At 42.5% G+C, this 20884-nt stretch overlaps 1 protein-coding gene across 4 annotated transcripts; it reads left to right on the top strand.

Annotated features, from left to right (window-relative positions):
• Nucleotides 1-17: 17 nt before the first annotated feature.
• LOC135257618 (matrilin-2-like) lies at nucleotides 18-20635 on the top strand. Of its 4 annotated transcripts, XM_064340527.1 has the most exons (13): nucleotides 18-1090; nucleotides 3052-3207; nucleotides 3614-3815; nucleotides 4693-5265; nucleotides 6404-6526; nucleotides 10827-10949; nucleotides 11611-11733; nucleotides 11978-12100; nucleotides 15739-15861; nucleotides 17652-18062; nucleotides 18383-18535; nucleotides 19852-19942; nucleotides 20187-20635. In XM_064340527.1, exons 3-13 carry the CDS (start codon nucleotides 3680-3682, stop codon nucleotides 20242-20244), a joined length of 2037 nt encoding a protein of 678 aa, XP_064196597.1. In that variant the 5' UTR covers nucleotides 18-1090; nucleotides 3052-3207; nucleotides 3614-3679; the 3' UTR covers nucleotides 20245-20635. The 4 variants fall into 4 exon arrangements, with proteins under 4 accessions (XP_064196597.1, XP_064196626.1, XP_064196616.1 ...); XM_064340556.1 differs by lacking the exon at nucleotides 10827-10949; XM_064340546.1 differs by lacking the exon at nucleotides 3052-3207.
• The last annotated feature ends 249 nt before the right edge of the window (nucleotides 20636-20884 follow it).

A 20884-nucleotide genomic window follows, 5' to 3' on the forward strand; every position in this document is an offset into this window, starting at 1 on the left:
AAGCAATGTCCCATCATTGTGCCCCAGTTTCTGTTTAAATCATATGTGATATGATGAAATATTGTATGGTAGGTTTGTAAAAATGCTGTCAGACAGCTTACTTAATCATCGGATATTAACCACAGAAATTGAGTCATTCATTCTCAATAATGGGAAAAGGAGAATGCTGAAAAGACACATGATTGCACTGTGGAACCTCTTTCTTTCATACCATTGTTACTATTGCAGGTAGCTCTCAATGAGAGTCATTACTCTGGCTTAGCCTGTCAGTGTTGACAGAAGCAGGCTATTGCATTCACAATTGCACAGTAAGTTTGTGTTTTGGCTCTTGCTAGTGCTGTGTCTCTGATGATGATCAAGGCTCATGTCATAGCTTTGGACTATTTTTCTTGCTTTTAATGCTACAATAAATGCACTCTTCCCTTTCAGGCACACAAGCTTTTGCTCTCAAATGCTTCATTTCCTGTAAGTGAACAGAACATTCATAGACTGGTATATTTACATTGAGTTAGTGGAATTTTTCTACATTTCACAAACCAGTTGAGTGGAAGCATTCTTAATTTAAGTTTTTCTTCTTAATTTTTTTTCCTGAGTTATAACGTAGTGTGCACTGTTACTTCTCAAAATAATTGGGAATTCAGAAATTCTGACTTCTGTGTTGGCCTGTATCATCTTAGTTGAATAAATAATCAATATTGAAAAGAGGACAGCAGAAAAACTAAGGGAAGTGTTGGCCATGGAGTTTCATTATCTCATTCCCTCTTACATAAATAACATCCGGTAGTCTTGCTGGAAACTTTAAACTTGCCGGGAGCTGTTGTGGCCCATAATGTCCTCATTTCAAGACAGGTATTTGCAGGATGATTTAAGTTGTGCGCTCAACAGTGGCCCTGGCACAAAAACCCCTTCCATAAACTGCAGCTGGACTATTACCTTAGTGCAGCCTGGAGAGAACATCCAGACCACTCACTTCCTACTAAGCAATATATCCCTTTCAGGCTGCACCGCTGGATTCTGAGACTCTGGAAAAAGTCTTGTGCTGTGCATCAAACAATTAATAAATTATCTTTTTTATTTCATTTGGCATTTGGTGAGTACTGGAAAACTTTATATATTTCTAGGTGCTAAGTTCAAGTGTGTGGTTACTATTTTTGATATGATTTGCTTAGTTAGCTCATTAGCTACTAATTTATGAAGTGTCATCCACAACTGAACATCATAGCTGTACAATGATTTTTTTTTTATGCTGTCAATTAAAAAAAATTTTTTTTTAAATGCACAGCTACGTAAATTAACAATTAAATGTTAGAGCATGTGATGACGACATGAATAACAAAATTAAGTGACTCTGGCTACAAACTTACTTTTGGTAACAGTGAGACTAAGTGCGAAAACAGTTACTGAATTCAGGGCAGTGAGTATGCTGCACAGTTCTGAAGGGAAATTGGAGCACTAAATTCCAAGTGTTGTGTAGCTGGAGAGCTTGTGTTTGAAGAGATCATTCTATTAAGACGTATTTTGGATATCAATCTATCGACAGACTGCCGTTGAAAAGATACATGTTTTTCTCCGGTAAATTCTAAATTCTAAATGTAATCAATTTTGTATTTATGTTAGTATTGTGTTTAAAATGCAGTATCAATGATACAAAAAATGTTATGACTGTGTTTGCTTTGGTGTATACTTGCATAGGCACTCTCTTAAAACATTTCAACATGCAGTCATTTACACACCTGTCACTGCCCGTGTTTATGAAGCGGCCAGCTCTCTTGGCAGTAGCTTAAGTTATCCTACTTGAGCATCATATTCAGAAACCATTCATCGCTGTTTCCACCACGTGTCTCATAGCGTAATACGGGTATAATGGCCATTTACGACCTCAGATATGGTTTGTTCAGAATCAAGATGCAGCCCTTTGTTACACAATGTGATGTTTGTTTGCCCTAAAATGCATACCTTAAAATAACTTGAGGTACATACGGAGAAGGTTTACAATGTAGCTGACGTGGAGTTTCTGTAGTTCTAACATTTCAGATCATTTTTGTTGGCTTGTTAACAATTCGAAGTCGAGAAAACTTCTTCGCGGGTGAATTTATGTGCATTTTAATTGTGTGCGTTGCAGATGTGTCCGTAAACCTGGGTGGGTAGTTGCGTTTGACCTCCGCAGTTCCAGGTCACTGGTGGCCATAAACGTTCCCACTGTCAACGTGCCACCCACAGTTTGAGTGACTATTTAGCGCATAGGTGTTATTCTGTTATGAAAGAGTCAGACAGTCAGTTTTGTCCCAACCCGCACGACACTAGTTGTAGTGATGACTCGCACAGAGCCGCATCTGTTGTGCTGGACCATGCGGGCCAGTTGAGAGTTGAAATGTATCATTTTTCCAAGATGAGTCGGGGAAAGTCCGTTGTCTCTTTTTCCGCGGGTGTACGGTTTTAAATCACATCTCCATTCTGGTGAATATTGAGCCTATTCTCTGGGGGGGGCGTTTGGGGTTGCTGTCCGTTGCTAAGATTTCCAGCTGTCCTGTTCTTTCAAGATTTCTTCTGCAAGTTACTGCCTAAATGACTGAACGGAATTACAGCACACATTTGAAAGACTTCAAATTCCAAAGTCCAATTTCCTCCTGTGGATTGAGATCGATATTCTGGGCAGTTAATTGTGGGGTGTAACTTTTATATAACATTTTTTATATAATGTTAATTTTCTCAAAACAAGCCTTTACAAGTTCCATCGATGACAGGAGGATATATGAAATAATGCATGTACAGTATATGGATTTATACTGTTTTTTTTTTTTTTTTTTTTTTAATCAAAATACGGAGTAAAACATGCTAGCATTTAGCATAAATGTAAACACCTATATGTTATGCTGAATATACACAGCAGCTGGACTTACTGCTGGCCTCGTTGAGAATGCAACCATGTCCTTTTAATGGTGAGGAGAGAATATGAGAGGAGGGACAAGCTGCTTTCTGTTCACTGCACTCTCTTCCCCAGAAATGACACCATGTTGTGACACCGGGAGAGTGATTCTGGTAACTCTGTAGTTGCAGGATCACATTCCCAGATCAGGGGAGACAAGCACTCACACACCGTCACCCCTGAGGGGGTGCTGTGGGGTCAGTTACCACATTCATACCAATTATCACGTCGGACAGAACCGCGTGCTGACTACAAGCCGTCAATCAACCAGGTTGTTCCAGGTATCCTTGATCAATATTCATTTCTAATCTTTACAAATTTCTATCATTGACAGTCAACACCACGCACTCAGTTTCATCTTAGTGGTGCTCATAGATATCTAAAATTGTGAATGACATTGTGGTCATGTACAAAGTGGGTCTAACTGCAGTTCTATGGGCATGACAAGCATCCTGGGTCAAAGAGAGGTGAGATCAGATGTATTCTATAACAGGCCACGCCGAGGTGGTCCTATTTTTGAAAGAGCAGTCAGCAGTTGAGGGTCAGACCCTCATGTTGTTTGGGTCTTTAAGGACTACATACCTGTCCTGCTGGATTCCAGGTTGTTTTCTGTGTGGGGTTTGTTGGGGTGGATTATTTGGACCTCTTCTTCACTGACTCTGTCTCCCTGTTTTGTCTGTGTGAAAGTGCAACTAGCCGAGCTCGCCTGTCCGTGTGAAAGTTCATCTGACCGAGCTTTGCCTGCCGTTGGTAATGAGGGCCTTTGCCATCAGCCTGTTCTCCCTGTTCTGCTGCTGCTCCGTGCTCTGTGATGTACGAAGCCGACCCCGCTCACGACCGACAGGACCCAGGGGGCGGAATGACACCGCCCTGCAAACCAACCTGCTGGGTAAGAAGAGAGGTTTGTGGTAAACCAAGGGGGCAATAGAGAGGTGGTACATTTTGGGGGGTTGCTGATTCTGTTGCTGAATGACTAAGTTGTCTTCATGTATGTTTTGCCTCTTGGTACCATGTGGTCTCTTTTAACAGCTGTTATATTTTAAATGTGATAAGAGTTACATATAATTCATGCAAACAATTTACAGGACAATGGGACATTGTTTGTATGTGTGTTATGTACTTTATGAGATATGCAAACCAACTGGACAAACCCTCCTGTGTGCATTTGTCGAACAGGGGATTTGTATATGGCTCAAGAGTTTGCAGAGAGTTATTTATACTCAAGACCCACTTCTGGGTAACAATGAATACTACAATGCAACATTAGACACTAGTTCTCCTGGCTATATTTATGAGCATTTTCACCCAGTTCCACTAGACATATATTTGAGGGTTCTCGCTTAGAAGCTTTATCCTGCCGTCTGCTACTGACCTACTTTTATGACCCGCCAGCACCTGGCCGCTGGAAGCAGACGTTATTTCTTGCTGGATTTCTTACAAGGCGAAGTTCCGGGTGGAGCATGTAACTTACAGTTCAACCTAGTTATCTTTTTTTATTATTGACTATTATAGAGAGGTCAGCCGTTGGCTTGTACCAAGCTAATTAATAATTGGAGGAAGTGTGCTTTTTTTCTGAGCTTATTTGTTGTATTTAGTTTAGTGTCGTTTTTATTTTTGAGTATCTCCTGTTTTCATTTTTATTGTAGTACTCTTTGGTTGGTCTAGTTACTCTGGTTTTGTTTATGTTCTTGGTGTTACTGAAATAAATAAAGAATGCTTCACAAAAACAACTAAATGATTAGCCCCGTATCTGTTGGTCTTTTCAGAGAGTCCATGCAAGGGGAAGCCACTGGACTTTGTGCTGGTCATCGACAGCTCCCGTAGCGTGCGTCCCCACGACTACGAGAAGGTCAAGACCTTCATCACCAACATCTTGAGGTTCCTGGACGTGGGGCCGGATGCTACGCGCGTGGGCCTGCTCCAGTACGGCAGCGTGGTGCAGAACGAGTTCTCCCTCAAGACCTTCCACAGGAAGGCGGACATGGAGCGGGCCGTGCGGGACATGGTCCACCTGGCCAGCGGCACCATGACGGGGCTGGCGCTCCAGTACACCATGAACGTGGCCTTCTCCGAGGCCGAGGGCGCCCGGCCCCTGCACCAGCACATCCCCCGCATCGCCATGGTGGTCACCGACGGCCGACCCCAGGACACGGTGAAGGAGGCGGCGGCTCGGGCCCGGCAGGCCGGGATCCAGATCTTTGCCATCGGCGTGGGGCGGGTGGACATGAGCACACTGCGGGCCATTGGCAGCGAGCCACACTCCGAGCACGTCTACCTTGTGGCCAATTTCAGTCAGATCCAGACTCTCACCTCTGTCTTCCAGTCCAAGCTGTGCGGAGGTGAGGGCCTTGTTCCCAGCATGCAAGATTCTTTTCCTCTTACCACGCTAAACTCCAGGCACGTCGACTACATCTCCTGTTTCTGGTGTAGCATGTTTGAAAGGTTCTTGTCTTCTTGATGTCTATTAGACATTGCATGTAGGCTATTTCCTTGGCAGATTACCACAGACTACAGTATCTGCTCTCTATGCACATTATACAGTCACTACTGACATTGTTTTAAAGTCACTACCGACATTGCTTTTTGTGTTTGTTCAGTTATAAAGCTGGTGCACAGACTGGGCACTGGAACAGATAAAACAGACCTGGGGTGATTCAAATCCCACTGGTCCCCTTCTGACCGATTTCCACTGTTGTCATGTTACCTGAAACTCCTAAAATCAGCCCTCAGGGGGCCCTCGATGCTCAGGACCCCAGGCTATCGCCTGCCTTGCCTGTTCATAAGATTCACCTCTGGGGTCAGAAAGCTTCTCTTCAGGCCCCCAAACAAATCTGTGCTCATGTTGTGCTGAACAAGCACACTGCATGTGTCCACAGGTCTGAGTTGATGTATGAGGTCATGTGAGAATAATGCTTAGCTAACCTGTGCAGATGACAGACAGCAAAAGAAAATACACGCCTTACCAAATGAGAACATCTACTGTTGTTGGGTCTGAGGTCTGCCAGTTAGAGTAGAATCACATCCTTGAAATCCATCATCTTGGTGGCAAAAGGGCCCACACAGCCATTTGTGGATATTTCTTATTTATTTCAGGAAACCACTGTGGCCCTGAGAATTTTGTGTGCACAGACAGCATTAAATTGTGGAGAATCGGCATATTTATCCTTGATGAATCACTGCTGGAAATATCCAACTCTGGGTTAAGCGCCAGAAAATAAGTCACTCAGTCGAGAGTTGTGAAAGACATGAAGGATTGAATTGAATGACAAGGCCCCAAATAGTCTTGTGAAGTCTCGTAGTTTATAGCTTCCATTCTGACTTTAGTCACCCAGTAGAATGAATTGTCTGGCCCTTGTTGCTGGACTGCCACCCATAGTGTCCCATTACCATAGAGGTTAAAGAGACACTGGTAACAACTCCACTTTTAAAGCCCTGTTAACTGCTGACTGTAACCCCTTTAAACCCTGTGTGCTTAAGGTGCCAACCTGTGCTCCGTGATCAACCACCGCTGTGAGCACATCTGCGTCAGCACGCCCACGTCCTACGTGTGCAGGTGCAGGAAGGGCTACGTCCTCAACCCAGACGGGAAGACCTGCCGCGGTGAGTCTGCTGCTCTCTACCACCCTGTTTGTTTTGGACATGTAAGTGGTTTTCTGTGTGGTCTTAATTTAATTACACTGAGGCCAAAGCAGTGATGGGATAGGTCAGAAACTAGCTGACTTTACCATCCCCCCTCCCAAAAAATAGTGGCCTCTTGTGGCAGTACTCTTAAGGTGGTGTAAAGTGAGCAGCTGTAATTGTGATATTGTAAGTTCACCTGATATTCCACATTGTATTCCTCCCAGCAGTTTAAAAATACGCTCTGCCTTTTTGATGCCTGTTTTACTTGGGGTCTGCACCCTGTGTAAAATGTGCAGTCAGGGAGGTAAATCAGGAAGGGGGACTAATGGAAGTTGCACAGTAGAACCAGCAGCAATGGTGACTTTTTGGACTCAGTGGAGGATGTTTTGGACCCAACAGCAGAAGACATGTGTGCCACAACGAACCTTCTCTTACTTTTTCATTGCCCCTTTATGTGTTTTTCTCTCCACTTTGTAATGCCCAATTGTATATCATCACTCACTGCAGCAGACCCTGGTATCAATTCAAGAGAACACAGAAAAGAATGTGCCTCCTTCAAATCATGTTAAAATGACAGTGCAAGTCAGGAGGAAGACACTTCATGGGCAGCTCAACATGCAGACTTGTGAATGCCCAGTTGAACCCGTGGGAGTTGCTAGCCCTGCTGGCCATAGGACTGACACGGTCCGAAATCCATACCAGACTGTGGGGCCCATCCATGCACTGGAACAGTGTTATTGGCTTTCTTACACACTGTCTCACTGTCAGTGCCCCCAGTTCAAGTCATTGGAGTCCATTTGGGTTGGCATCTTAATTCAGCTGCTAAATGCACATTCAAGTAAAGGAGTGTCAACATGTAATTACTGCGGGCTCATGACGGTGACACTTAATGCAATTTCCATGTTCTCCAAGCATGACACAGTATCCGTGCAATGGTGTGCTCAATTCACAAAAACAAGAACTTGAGGGATGTCTTCCTTGGGCCTACATATGCCAAAAATATCAGATAAGCATCTTAATTATTGTAAAGAGCCTATTGCATAATACTGGGAGACAGATGGGACTGGAACATGAATCCTGGATTCTGTGAGCTATCTGCACTGCAGTTCACCCGGTGCTGTGGAGGTAAATGGGGGATTAATGCACAGCCGCCCTCTGTAGTGGGGATGGATTTCCCCTGATTGCAGTCTGCACCAAGCGCCTCCTCTCTCTCCATACAGAATTTCGGTCATCCCGTTAGGGTCCTTTTATGACTTCTCCGTCCACGTTCAGGTTTGGCCCAGATTTTCTGGCGGAAGTGGGGAGCACGGTAAGCAGGTTACCAGACGGCCGTGTGCTTTTCCCATTACCACCCCGGCTGCGTAAACACAAAGGGGGCGAGGTGCGGGGTGTGAGAACACAGAGCCTCACTTTATGTGAAGAGCTGCTCTGGTTTAGCACTCCGCCAATCAACTGAATGATAACTCTCCATAGGCTTCTTGCGCAAGGTGACCTAAACCTATTGTACTGAAGTGTCCAAAGATTTAACCATAGAGAGTATCATCTCTTGTAAGTTCCTCTTAGAACTTGTACCCAGGCCCTTCCTGAGCACTACATCCCTCATGACCATGTGCAGCTGGAGAATGAGGTCAGGTCCTTACTGACATGCACATGCTCTTTTTATTCTGTCGGCTTTCAGGGATAGATTACTGTGGCCTGGGTAACCATGGCTGCCAGCACGGCTATGTGAGCATGGCACAGTCCTATGTGTGCAGGTGCAAGAAGGGCTTTGTCCTCAGCGCCTGCAGACACGAGTTTGCCAGGCTAGTCCTGACACAGGCTCCTCCCAGTGCAGAGGGTTCTGCTGACCCCACAGCAGCCTCACACCCTGTGGGCTCTCAGTTTCTGGCAGTCCCTACGCACTAGGCTTTTACAATTTCTGGAACAACTTCTTTTAATAAAAGAAAATGAGATGGCCTGACAAAACAGATTTACCAAATGTTGTAAACTTTTAGGTCCTCAAGGATAACGTTTTTGTAAACTCGTGAAAACTTTAATGCTTCCATCCAACTTTAATTTTGGATTCATTCTCCATTCTGTGCTTGACTGGCTGTCTCTAAATGGTGCCTGAGAGTACTCTTTTTAGAAGTACATTTGTACTCAGGAGGGCTGTGCAAAACACTAGCATGCTATTCCTCCAAAACAGCTGCAGCTAGCCAACTCCTCTTTTCTACTCTGTGATCTGTTGCACCGAGTGTGCTTTTCTCTCTGGGTGATGGCTAGGGCTACTTTTGTATCAGTCTGGGCTATGGGGTGCCCCACTGCTCTCCCTACATGTTTCTCTGCAATCGCCTGTATACTTCCTGTGTAAAAAACCTCAGGTTCACCTACAAAAGTTGGTTGTGTCCATTTTAAAGGGACACTACGTGGTCTTGCTCATTGCATATCTACACCCTGTGCACTGAAAGGAAACCCAGTGAAAAGTATCCAGCCTGGGAGTGCTGCTTCCTTGGAAGTTGGCCTCCAGTGGAAAGGGGTGTCATCCTGAAACCCACACCTGATAGACACCCCTTCTTCTGCTTCCCCTTAGTTCCTCTAGGTGGCACTGCCGAGCACAAGCAAAACGTGCCGGCTTTACAGCAGTAATATACCGTAGAGCACGTTCATTTTTCTCAATCACCCCTTTGAGGCAGCAATAGATCTTCACTTCACACTGCAAGGCTTTTCACTGCTAATGAGCCATAACCAAGTGCAGACATGACCCCCTGATACTGAAGCTATACTTCTCATTGGAACATGGCACCTGTTTGGCATTGAGAAGATTTGTGTCAGTTAATGTACCGCAATAACCATTTCTCCCCATTATCCTTGACCAGTGTGGATGCATGAATTATGGAGTGAAGCCAAGAGAGTCAGGGTTTCAAGAAGAGAAGAGGCTGTGAAATAAATGTAAAAAGGCATGACAAACCTGAATGACATTTTTAGGGGGAACTAAAGGTCGGAAATTATTGTAGGAGATGCCATTCCTCAGTGCTACTTCCCACAGTAATACATAAAACGGAACCTGTTAAATTCATCTCATTTTCATAAGTGATTATCGTAGTGTCAGTAGTAGATATAGTGCATCATTTTAATGCACGCATTAAATTTAATTAAATTTCATGTTTCATGTTAGTAGCCAATTGGCTGATAAATTATTGTTGAGATGGAGCACCTGTAAGCCATTCCTCTATGTGTTAGTTTATCTATTTGTAACTCAATATTGCTGTACATACAAGTATTTCAATTCTTGTGTAGAAGTGGATTTATTTTTAGTATTTATAATGGTGTGGTTTTCAACTGCAGGCCCATATAGGCATGACAATAATATTCTCACAAACCCCTCTCAGTACTGGATAAATAGTCTCAATGCATTTACAAGGATAGTGCCAGGTTGGTGTACATGTACTATGGTGAGAGTTGTGAAGTTTTTGTGTAATTTAATGTGTGGGTGTATGTATTCATATATTTATTATATTCATTATTTATTTCAGCTTCCCTTTTCTCAAATGGTGCATGTCATACACATCTTTACACAAAGTTATGTGTGACTTGATACCTATAGAAAGTGAACTAGATCTTACAGTATGACTGAAATGCAGTGCATAATGTATGGGCATGAGGCATGTATTCCAGTGTATAACACTATCTAGCAATGTATTGAATTAACATTTCAATGACAAGTTTGAGATCAATGGTAGGTGTAGCTAAATACAGGTTATCATTACGGGATACAGTTACATGTATTTGTCTGGTTTACTGATATTCGGTCTGTGTGCAGATCCACAGAGCGCTGCAAAAGAGCATCCGTCCTCCCCATCGTAAACCTTGAAAGGTTTCATGGCCTCTATTAGCGTGTTTAATGGGGACCCTTTTTTACTGTGAGTTCTGATGTGATCACCCTGTTATTGTCAGCGCACATTCCATCACTGCAGAGTGATGTAACCCTGCATAAGGGCTGCGCTGAAGGCACCTTGGACACTAAAGTAGGACTCTGTGAGGGCAGTACCACACACATGCTTAGTAAATCTGAATAAACATGGGATTCCTTTCACACGATTACATTTGCTAGAGAATTTCTAATGTAAGTTCGGCTACAAATCCTGAATTAAAATTTAAGGATAACTTTCCAAATGTCCAAATATAATTTTTTGTTTTGTGTATTAGAACAATAACTTTGACAGATACTGTACAATTTTTAATATCGTCCCTGTCCCTCTCTGCTCCCTCCTCTCTGTTTGTACTGACTGACGGATCTCAGGAATTGACCAGTGCGCTCTGGGTACCCATGGTTGTGAACACGAGTGTGTCAACACAGGAGACTCATTTGTGTGTAGATGTCATAAGGGCTACAGGCTCAACCCTGATGGCAAAACCTGCAAGAGTAAGTTCCTTTTTCCATGTTGCCATGTGCCTACCAGTCCTTTAACTGGCAAAAATGACAGGTAATCTCTACCATAGACATTGCCTGATTCACACTGCACAATGTTAGAATCATAAAAAGCAAGTCTCACCTTCCAGTGTTATCATAACTATCTCCCTAGATATCCAATCTACTAGATTCTAAATGCTGTTTTCATTCACCCTTCAATGCACATTACACCTGGGAGCCACTGAAGAGATATATTATCCTCTAGCACGCAGGTCAAACTTTCTGAGCCTAAGACCAAATCTTAGAATGCTTTTTCTGGAAGCCCCCCTTATTTCACGATTTCACCTGACATATTCTCAAATACAGAAATGAAGCTATTTTTAATTAAAATGACAAAATAATGGCATGTGCACTAATTAGCACCAGAGATTCGTTATGATTATCTGGTAAGGGGAATAATGAATTTTAATGTGTATATCACCACCTATCTCAGCCCCTCTCTAGTCCACACCCCCAGTTCAGAGACCACCATTCTCATTTACAGTTTCATCACAGGCTTTCATTTAAGTTAATGCTTCGGGTCAAAGACAGAAACTTTTATTATGTTTTATATTTTTGTACTCTTTTTTTGTCATTACACTGATCGAGCTTTGCCCTGTTGTTCTCCCTACAGAAATTGACCAGTGCGCTCTGGGTACCCACGGCTGTGAACACAAGTGTGTTAACACAGGAGACTCCTTTGTGTGTCGATGTCACAGGGGTTATACGCTCAACCCTGATGGCAAAACCTGCAAGAGTAAGTTTCCTTTTTCCATGTTTGCATGTGCTCCCAATGCTTTAACTGGCAAAAATAACAGGAAATCTTTGTGCCTCAGACATTACCTGATGCATTTACACATGATTTGTCAGTCATGCCCTCCAGAGCAACTCAATACTTTGTTCATAGTCTAATCCGCCCTGTTTATCACACAAGCATTCTTTGGTTTTGCACTTCTTTCTTTCTGGTCTTTCTCCCTCGTCACTATCTTTGCTCACCTCAGAAATTGACCAGTGCGCTCTGGGTGCCCACGGCTGTGAACACGAGTGTGTCAACACAGAAGACTCCTTTGTGTGCAGATGTCGCAAGGGCTACACACTTAATCCCGATGGCAAGACCTGCAAAAGTAAGTTTCCTTTGCCATGTTCTAACCCATTTTTTTTTCTCAATGCTAAAAATAAACAAAAAAATGTGTGCCATATGCCACTCTAACAAATAAACATTCTGGTTTCAGCTACATTACACAGATACTTTACAGTGACCAGAACACTGTTACAGTTACAGAGATGTTTTATGGCTGAACTTCAGCAACAGTGGCAAAATACATGAATCTTTCTAGATGTGTAAACCGAACTTTGAGTGCTCTTCGGCATCCCAGTGCTTTTTCTAATCTATTTTTGATATGATTTTCTACTGTTTAACCAGTGTATTGAGTTCATTTGGTTTCTGGAGTGATCAGAAATTGCTCTGCATTGGGAGTTGACAAATTTAGATCTATTCATAGTATAGCGGTAGGGCAGAGTTAATAGGGTGGTGTAGGTCTGTTTAATTACAGCATGGCCCTGTGATTACAGAGTGCCAGGGCTGCCATAGACCCTGTATCACTCTCGTTGATCCCTGTCTGATCTGTGTCTACATCTCAGTTTGGACGCAGTTTAGTGGAACTGAGATCAAGATTATTTAACAGCTTTGACCTGCCCCAATGGTCTTAATTTCCCTTTCACATACTGTTGTAATGTATGAGTCATAGCAGTTGGGCGCTACTAAGTAAAAGCTTGACTTAGTATATTATATATTTTATTCAAAATATTTACATGGAAAATATTCTTCTTGCTGAATTTTTTTTCCAAAAGAACTAGGGCAATCTTTGTGTCAGGTTATTATCTCAAATAAGTTGGTATTCAGTCGTACTTTTATTGCATTGGGGAGCCAAACTGAAGGCGAAGCTGATAGAGTGTGAGGATTGAGGGAAAACAAAGTGTTCAATTGAATCATGCTGACTCACTCTGTCATCCCATAATTGACAGGTCCTAATAGTGTTCCCATTATCGATATGATCACCTAAGCGCTGAGTAACACCAAATTCCAGCCGACTCTGCAGTTTCCTTGGGCTAGGGCTGCAGACCCCAGCCTCAGAAGGAATCTCAGCAGCCTGTCTGTGGTCTCCTCACTCTATTCAGTATAATACAGGAAATGAGACCGGGGGAAGTGCTCAGGACTACCTCCTTTTTCTTATATTTTTGCACATCGCACTCTGGCCAGGGAAAATGCTTGAGCTGTCTTTACTGTGCCCGTCACTACAGTTCAGGCTATGACAGTTTCAGGGGAAAATCTAACTCATTTTGCCCACATGCTGAGCTGGCATTAAGGGTAATTGGCTGCTTTTGGCCTAGAATGTAAAAAAACAGAAGCTACAACAATATTATGCTGACCACTTTCTTCATGCTTCCTTAGTCCGTGTAAACAGGCAAGCAATAACGTTAGAGGAACAAGATTTAAGAGTACCTTTCTATAGAATTATAGCACTAATGCACTGATTCTGTGATATTGCACAGAACTTGTGCCACGCACCAGTGCTTAATGTACAGTAGCATCCATAGGGTCCATAACTGGTACAACTGTCTGGTACAATGGTTTATTTTATCTCATAGTTTCAAAACTTGAAATTACATAGGTGTCATATATAATAGGTGTATTCCTATTATCATTGTTTCTTTGCATGAAGTCTTTCTGAAAATCTGTTATTTAGTTTCAGTGGGCTTCAGCTGCAAGCAGAACTCTAAAGTAGCAAACCTTTCAATGCAGATGATGTAATTTGCAGCAGGGCGTGGGTGTCTTTGCCAGCTACGGCAAAAAGACACCCAGAGAGAGGACAGCGTTTTTCACCACATGTCACGTATTCTAGGAGTCTGACGACACCCTGAGAAATTAATCCACACTGAAGGGTTTCTCACCCTTGTATAGTATCTCTTTGTTACATAATGTCAACATGTCTGAGGTCACCATTAACCCCCTGTAGCAACAGAGCTATCACGCTGTGTGTCACAGTATAGCTCGTTGACTTTGGATTAAGAGGAATAGACGGTTTGTGCTGGGGGAGAAATCATGGCATTGAGGAGCCCATATTGTGAGCAGTAAATTAAGTTTATACAGTACATGCAATTTCAGGGCACTGGTACAGCAATGCACTGGTTCAGCAATCATCACTTTTTCAGATAGTACTTACATAGCAACACATACATACATTACATACATACTGTATGTAATGTTTGCCATATTTTGCCAGATTAATGAATTATGTAGACTAATTAGTTTTAGGAATTTATCAGATGCTCTCATCCCGAGTTACATAACTTACATTCTTCTACATACAATCCATTTATACACTGGGTATTTGCTGAAGCTATTCAGGTCAGACACTTTGTTTAAGAGCACAATGGACATGCCCCTGTGCAACCTGGGAATTAAGCAGGCCCAGTTCCCTCACCATATTGCTACACTCCTGCTCCTGGCATAATATTGCCCTCTATAGAGATTGTTTACTTAATAAAGGTCATAAGTGAAATTACAAAGATAAACAGAAGGCCAGTGAGTAACAAGCAAATGATGTTGCAGAGGTAGCACTTATGTTTCTCTGGCAACAGCTAGTATCCTGTTGGTGCCTTGTGTGTTGATAGTTACTATTGCAGCAGTAACCCAGGGGCAACTTAAACCCTTCCTACCCCTGACGCAATGAACCTGTTTGAGCCCCCTGCTGCGGACCTATGTTCTTTTATGACTAACTGTATTTCAACCTGCAATGAGTACACTATGGAGCTCAGTCCGTGCTTCAGGTGACCCCCTTCATGGACTGAGCCAGTCGGGAGCCCTAGTCTGTATATCAACTTTTGAATGGTGTCTCAGATAATGATATGTGAATACACCACCCAATCACCATTGTGCTCCCTGAGAGCATGTGACGTCCTGAGGCCTGTTCTCATTACTGTCTACGCTCATATTTTAATGTCTGACGTCCTGGTGTGGATTTGGCATTCAGCATTTGACATTTCTGTCCTGACCACAACTGACCCTCAGTGTCTGTCAGTGTGATAATGCCATATTACTCAGATTCCCATTGTGGAAGTGAGTCTGGGTCATCTGAGGTAATTTTGCTAAGTATAAATGCTCCTTATTGTTTATATTGCAATAAATATTGCTTGTACATGTCAATAATGTATCTGTGTTACTGCTGCTGTGTAACCGATCCCATGTGATGAGTAATCTACAGATGTTTGAGTGCCTTCAATATACATATATTTGGGTTCCAGGTAATCAGGGAGGGTATCTTTGATGGCATGGATTGGCTCTATATTTTTGTGTCATTCTCACCTAATAGGTTTCCCAAGTGAATTCTTTGATTATTTCATGTTTTAACTGGCTTGTTGCCTCCTCTGGAGTTCAGCTAATATTTAATCCAGGTGGATGGCAAATAAATAATGCATCAGGTAAAGACTCTGGTGGAGCTGGCAAAAAGTTAATGAATTTGTTAATTAATAGCAAACAGACAAAACAAACAAATATATGGTCTTTTTCAGGCCTTAATACCTAATCAAATTATTTGATGTTTTGATGACCGTACCAACCCTAAATAGATGTTAATATCCATTAATAAACACATGCATGTACCCAGAGTCTTGTAATGTAATTTAGTAGTAAATCTCTTGTGAAAATGTGTGCTGTTTAAACCTGTGTAACAGTGCGATGTGGTGACCCTGCTGGTCTCAGGTATAGATGTCTGCAGCACGGTCAGCCACGGCTGTGAGCACCTGTGTGTCAGCACGCCGGACTCTTACATCTGCAAGTGCCGGGAGGGATACACGCTGGCCGAGGACCGCAAGAGCTGCAAGAGTAAGTGCCTCCCTTTAAAGAAAAAACTTTAAATGAAAAATAAATAAGAAGACAAAAATATACTAGAGTGCTTCTGGGATTAAAAGTCCCTGAAAGATACACTTCGGAAGTCAGGAAAATCTAAGCGAATGAATAAATCATTTGCCCAAAAATGTAGGGTTGAAGGTCAACTTGAGGTGTTCATCTGATAAATCAAATTTGTGGTTCATCTGAAGTCCAAGGTACTCAGTGCAGATGCTGAATACAGATGACCTAGACATTTTAGCTAGTGACGTCACTTCACAATTGGATTTTATAATATAATAACCTTCATCCCCCTTTTTGGCACATTTTCTCCAGTTAGAAAAGTAATCGGAAGTGAAATCTGACCTTTTAGGGAGTCACTCTCACAGATGCTCAAACCCCCCTTTCCTGGAAAGCTACATTACCTTCTGGAGCCAAACCCAACGCAGGATTGATATTACGGTCATCACTGTGAATCATTACACTTTCAAAGTCTGCAAATGTAGTATCTGAAACTTGTGAGGCCTATAAGTCTGAAGGGTTTGTTAACCATTATTTCGTAAGATGAGGCACGCACTGTACACATTGTCTTATGTACAGTGCGTGCTTGCACTTTACATAAGAGATTAATCCACCATAAGAGGGATTTGTCTTGCTGAGGATAGAATCCTCCCACTTATGTCTCATTTATGTAGGGATCGTACCCAGAACATACAGAAAACCGTAGGACTGATGCAGCTTAAAACAAATTAAAACAAAACCGATATTTGAACTTATATTTGAACTTCAGCTAAACACTAAATAGGAAAAAAAGGATAATGATCATGGTAACTTCCTCAGCTCAGCAGTTAGGGTTTTGCATGGCTTTTATGTATGTTCACTCGTTGAAATGCAGATTTCAGTTTTGTGTATTAATATTCAGGGGAGGTGCAGATGAGTTCATTACACTGGTTTTCAGCAAGTGATGCTGTTTGCTAAGAGTGTGTCCATGTTAAGGGACAGCTCTGCCTAAAGCCTGATTTATACTTCTGCGTTGAATCTACGGTGTAGGTACGGCGTAGCCACATTCCCTATGCCGTAGCCTATGCCGTAGCCTGAAGTGCACCTACCCAGAAATGTAACTATACATCGTGGCGACACAGACCGCAACAACTGTGATTGGTCTGCTTGGTAGCATCGCATTTCCTCCTACGCATTTCCAACTAGCGTTTTGGTGGTGTATTGCAGAGCGACGCAGACAGACCAGTGCACAAGTATAAATGCTCACAACGGCGTAGGCCACTTGCGTAGGCTACGGTGTAGGCTCTGCGTAGATTCAACACAGAAGTATAAATCAGGCTTAAGTAAGTAGGGTTTATGGAGACCAGTCTCATCACACAAGAGGGTCTCTGCTCCCTCCAGTGTATCTCTTGTACTCCTCTGACATAATGACTGCACAGTTCAGCGGGTGGACTGCAGCAGAAAAGAGGAGCTGGCCCGTGCTTTAGATGAGACCACGTGTTTGTCTGCACTCCCCAGAACTGAATGTGATTGGGCATTCAAAAACTATTTAAATTAAAAGAAAAACACAAATGGTTTATAAAAAAAACATGCTGATAAATGCAAAATAACAGTTGTAGCTTAAACAAGTGATACATAACTAAAATGTCTTAAATATATAATGATATAATATAATGATATAATGGTATAAAGCAATGTTGGTGAGGAGTGTGAAACATTGCTGACATGTTCTGTAGAGGTGTCTAAAGCCTGCTCTGCTCTGCTCTGCTGACTGTGTGACTCTGCAGAGCTGGAGTGCAGAGACGGGGCGCTGGACTTGGTGTTCGTGATTGACGGCTCTAAGAGCCTGGGCCCTGCCAACTTCCAGCTGGTGAAGCAGTTTGTGATCGGCATCGTGGACGCGCTGGACGTGTCGCCCACGGCGACGAGGGTGGGGCTGCTGCAGTACTCCACCAAGGTGCGCGCCGAGTTCACCCTGGGCCAGCTGTCCTCCGGGGAGGACGTCAGAGAGGCGGTCTCCCGCGTGCAGTACATGGGCCGGGGGTCCATGACGGGCTCCGCCCTGCGTCACATGTTCGAGTTCAGCTTCTCCGCCAAGGAGGGGGCTCGGCCCGACGCCCGCCGCATCTGCATCGTGTTCACCGACGGACGGTCCCAGGACGACGTCTCCAAATGGTCCACCAAAGCGCAGGAGTCCGGTAACGTGCCACATTAGCGAAGAATTCTCACGCCATGCATGATTAGCTGCAGTATTTAAATATTACAATGAAACATTTACCAAATCCCAAAAACCCCAATCTTCTGTATAGCAACCACATTGAGTGGATGCACATGATCCTGTAACATGATCATGTCACATGAGACCAAAGAATGCGCGATTAATTGCCATAGTCTGATGTTTACTGTGAAGTATTTAGAAAGACCTGAACTATATAATAACCATGTTGAAAAAAGAATGTAGTCAGTTTTTGTAGCGATGCAACATGCCCTTTGTGATTGTGTCTTGCTAAACTCCCAGGCATCACAGTCTACGCAGTTGGCGTTGGGAAAGCCATAGAGGAAGAACTTCGGGAGATCGCTTCAGCACCAGACGACAAGCACTTGTTTTACGCAGAAGATTTTAGCCTCATGGGTCAAATTACAGACAAACTGAAGTCACGGATTTGTAAAGGTACTCCCCAAAATAAAGCTGAGGTCTCAAAGGTGCTCTGGGAGACGCTAGAAAAACACCAGCGCGTGAGATGAATGGTGTGGTCATTCTGAAAACAGAAGACCACGGTGCATGGCCTTGTCTCGTTTTACATTATAAATGCCCTGCATTTTCACGTCATACAAACTGTGTGTGCTGTGTAAACCGGTACAAGATACTTTGGTGGTTTTCTTTATTAATAGTGATGCAGTTCCTATTACATGCTCTGAAACAGTTTCTTCGTGCTGATTATCCTCTTGAGTGCTGATTAAAAGAGACTAGAGAGATGCTTTTCTAAACCTTTGATTATCAAACACTAATCACTCTGTTTAACTGAAAATCTGCCAATGGTTATGTGTTTGGAACTGCCAACAGTAAAAACCAGTTTAAGAACCATAATTACACAGATTACTAAATAACAGAAAAACATAAATCGTGATTTAAAAAATTGTAATAAGGATTTCATTCTGTCTAGGTACTAGCTGCAATATTAAGATCAATTTCCATCTGCCTAGTATAACATGCTTATCAGATATGTTCTGCGTATTTGAGCTATGCTGTTTTCATTTCTTTTCAGTTTCTGTATGTAGCAAAACATTCCATTTTGGCTGTGCAATTCTCCACAACTCAGTAACTGTTTTATAGGATGTATCCCCAGTGGTCGGAGGATAGGCACGTTGTTGCTGATGGAGTTAGAATGTCTTTTTTCTAACTGGATCACACAATTCTTAAGGGAAATACCCTGGTCTGTGCCAGCAGCTAAGAATTTCTTTTTCAGACCATAAAACCATGTCTATGCAGTTGTATGGTGAAGTGCTTTGTCATTTAGAATGTCATTCCATAACTGGCTAGAATTAACCCACAGCAGTATTTCCAGTGCTTGCTAATTATGTTCAAAACAAGGTTACATGCCTACAGAGGCAGTGTATGTGTGAAAACAATAGCTTTGACAGTAAATTGCATAGAAAAACCTCCACCTGTTTTATGAATTGAGCTCCCTGCATTTTCAATAAGCTAATAATTTAAAAATAATACTTATCTGCCCCCTGCTGGTGACTTGCATGAATTATAGATAAACTCACCCAGAGGTCAAGCTCATTCCAGATTTCATTTTTCCTGATGATTCCTTTGAAGAATGATCCCAGCTGTTTCCTTTGAAAGTCTTACTGGAAGCTGTATTAGTTTGCCATGCATTAATACCCTCCTTTAAAAAGAACCACCTGTGGGTTTATCTTATTAGCGCCTCCCTTTCCCACGATGACAGCATCTCAGAAAGGCATGTTTTTGTGTCCTCACAGAAAAGCCCTCCAATGAAGACCTGTGCAAATGTGAACATATGGTAAGCTTCCAAAGCCAGGCCACAGAACAGCTGCGGATGCTGAGCCAGAGACATATCCTTTAAGGCTTCAGAGAGCAGGTACTGTATATACAAGATGGAGTTAAAACGCCCCCTTACTGCAGTGCTGTTTGTCTTTATCTCTGAGAAGCACAATCAGTTGTTCTCAATATTGTTCTCATATTTACTTAGCGTAGCTCTATTTGAAGACCACCTGTTTCATAATCAGATGCCAGTCATGGTGGAAACGTTCGTTTTGTGAAATCTCAGTTTGCGTTATTCCCTTAATCCTTCAACACTGGAAGCTGTGACGAAGAGGCTGGAGATGCTGGAGAACCGCTTGGGACATAACTGATTCCTCTGAGATATCCGCTCCATATGTGATATAATTCAGAAGAAAACTCATTCAAGACGTTGTCTTATGAACGAGGACTGCTTTAAAACAAATTCAGTTTCCAGCACTGAAACAGAAGTTAAGCTATTTTTTTTACTGATTGAGATATTTATATACATTGAGATATTTTATGTTTTATGCATTACAGACATGTCTCTGCTACCTGCTGGTATTTGGGAGGCCTTTTTTTCTTTACTTATGTTGCTGTGTATAAAGTGTATGTAAAGTGCTGTGCATCTATGCATGCTCAACATGCATAGTTATACTTCATTTAGAGAACCTGTTTTATACTGTCAAGAAAAGAGTGTCACATTTCATTTTTAAATTGTGAAATAAACAATTTTAGTAATTACATCTGCGGTCTTCTCCCCTTTTAAGGATAACCCATGATTTAATATGCAAAACATTTTTTGCTCCCATATGTGATAAGTGCTGTTCAGTATAAAGCGTATCCTATTCCACACTGATTAACCCATGGCAAATACCTGATCGAATTGGGTTTATAGTCTGTAGTCTGTGATGCAAAATGCAGCTGCTCAAAGCGTCATAGATTCATATTCTAAGCCACATCTAATCATAGCGGCAGGATGGTAGATCTCCA

Source organism: Anguilla rostrata, chromosome 1 (assembly GCF_018555375.3).
Source record: "Anguilla rostrata isolate EN2019 chromosome 1, ASM1855537v3, whole genome shotgun sequence".
Taxonomy (NCBI): domain Eukaryota; kingdom Metazoa; phylum Chordata; class Actinopteri; order Anguilliformes; family Anguillidae; genus Anguilla; species Anguilla rostrata.

Coding starts and splice junctions, on each gene's coding strand:
- LOC135257618 (XM_064340527.1), top strand. CDS start 3,680: ATGAGGGCCTTTGCCATCAGCCTGTTCTCCCTGTTCTGCTGCTGCTCC. Junction 6,527..10,826: donor AGACGGGAAGACCTGCCGCG/GTGAGTCTGCTG, acceptor GACGGATCTCAG/GAATTGACCAGTGCGCTCTG. Junction 15,862..17,651: donor GGACCGCAAGAGCTGCAAGA/GTAAGTGCCTCC, acceptor GTGACTCTGCAG/AGCTGGAGTGCAGAGACGGG.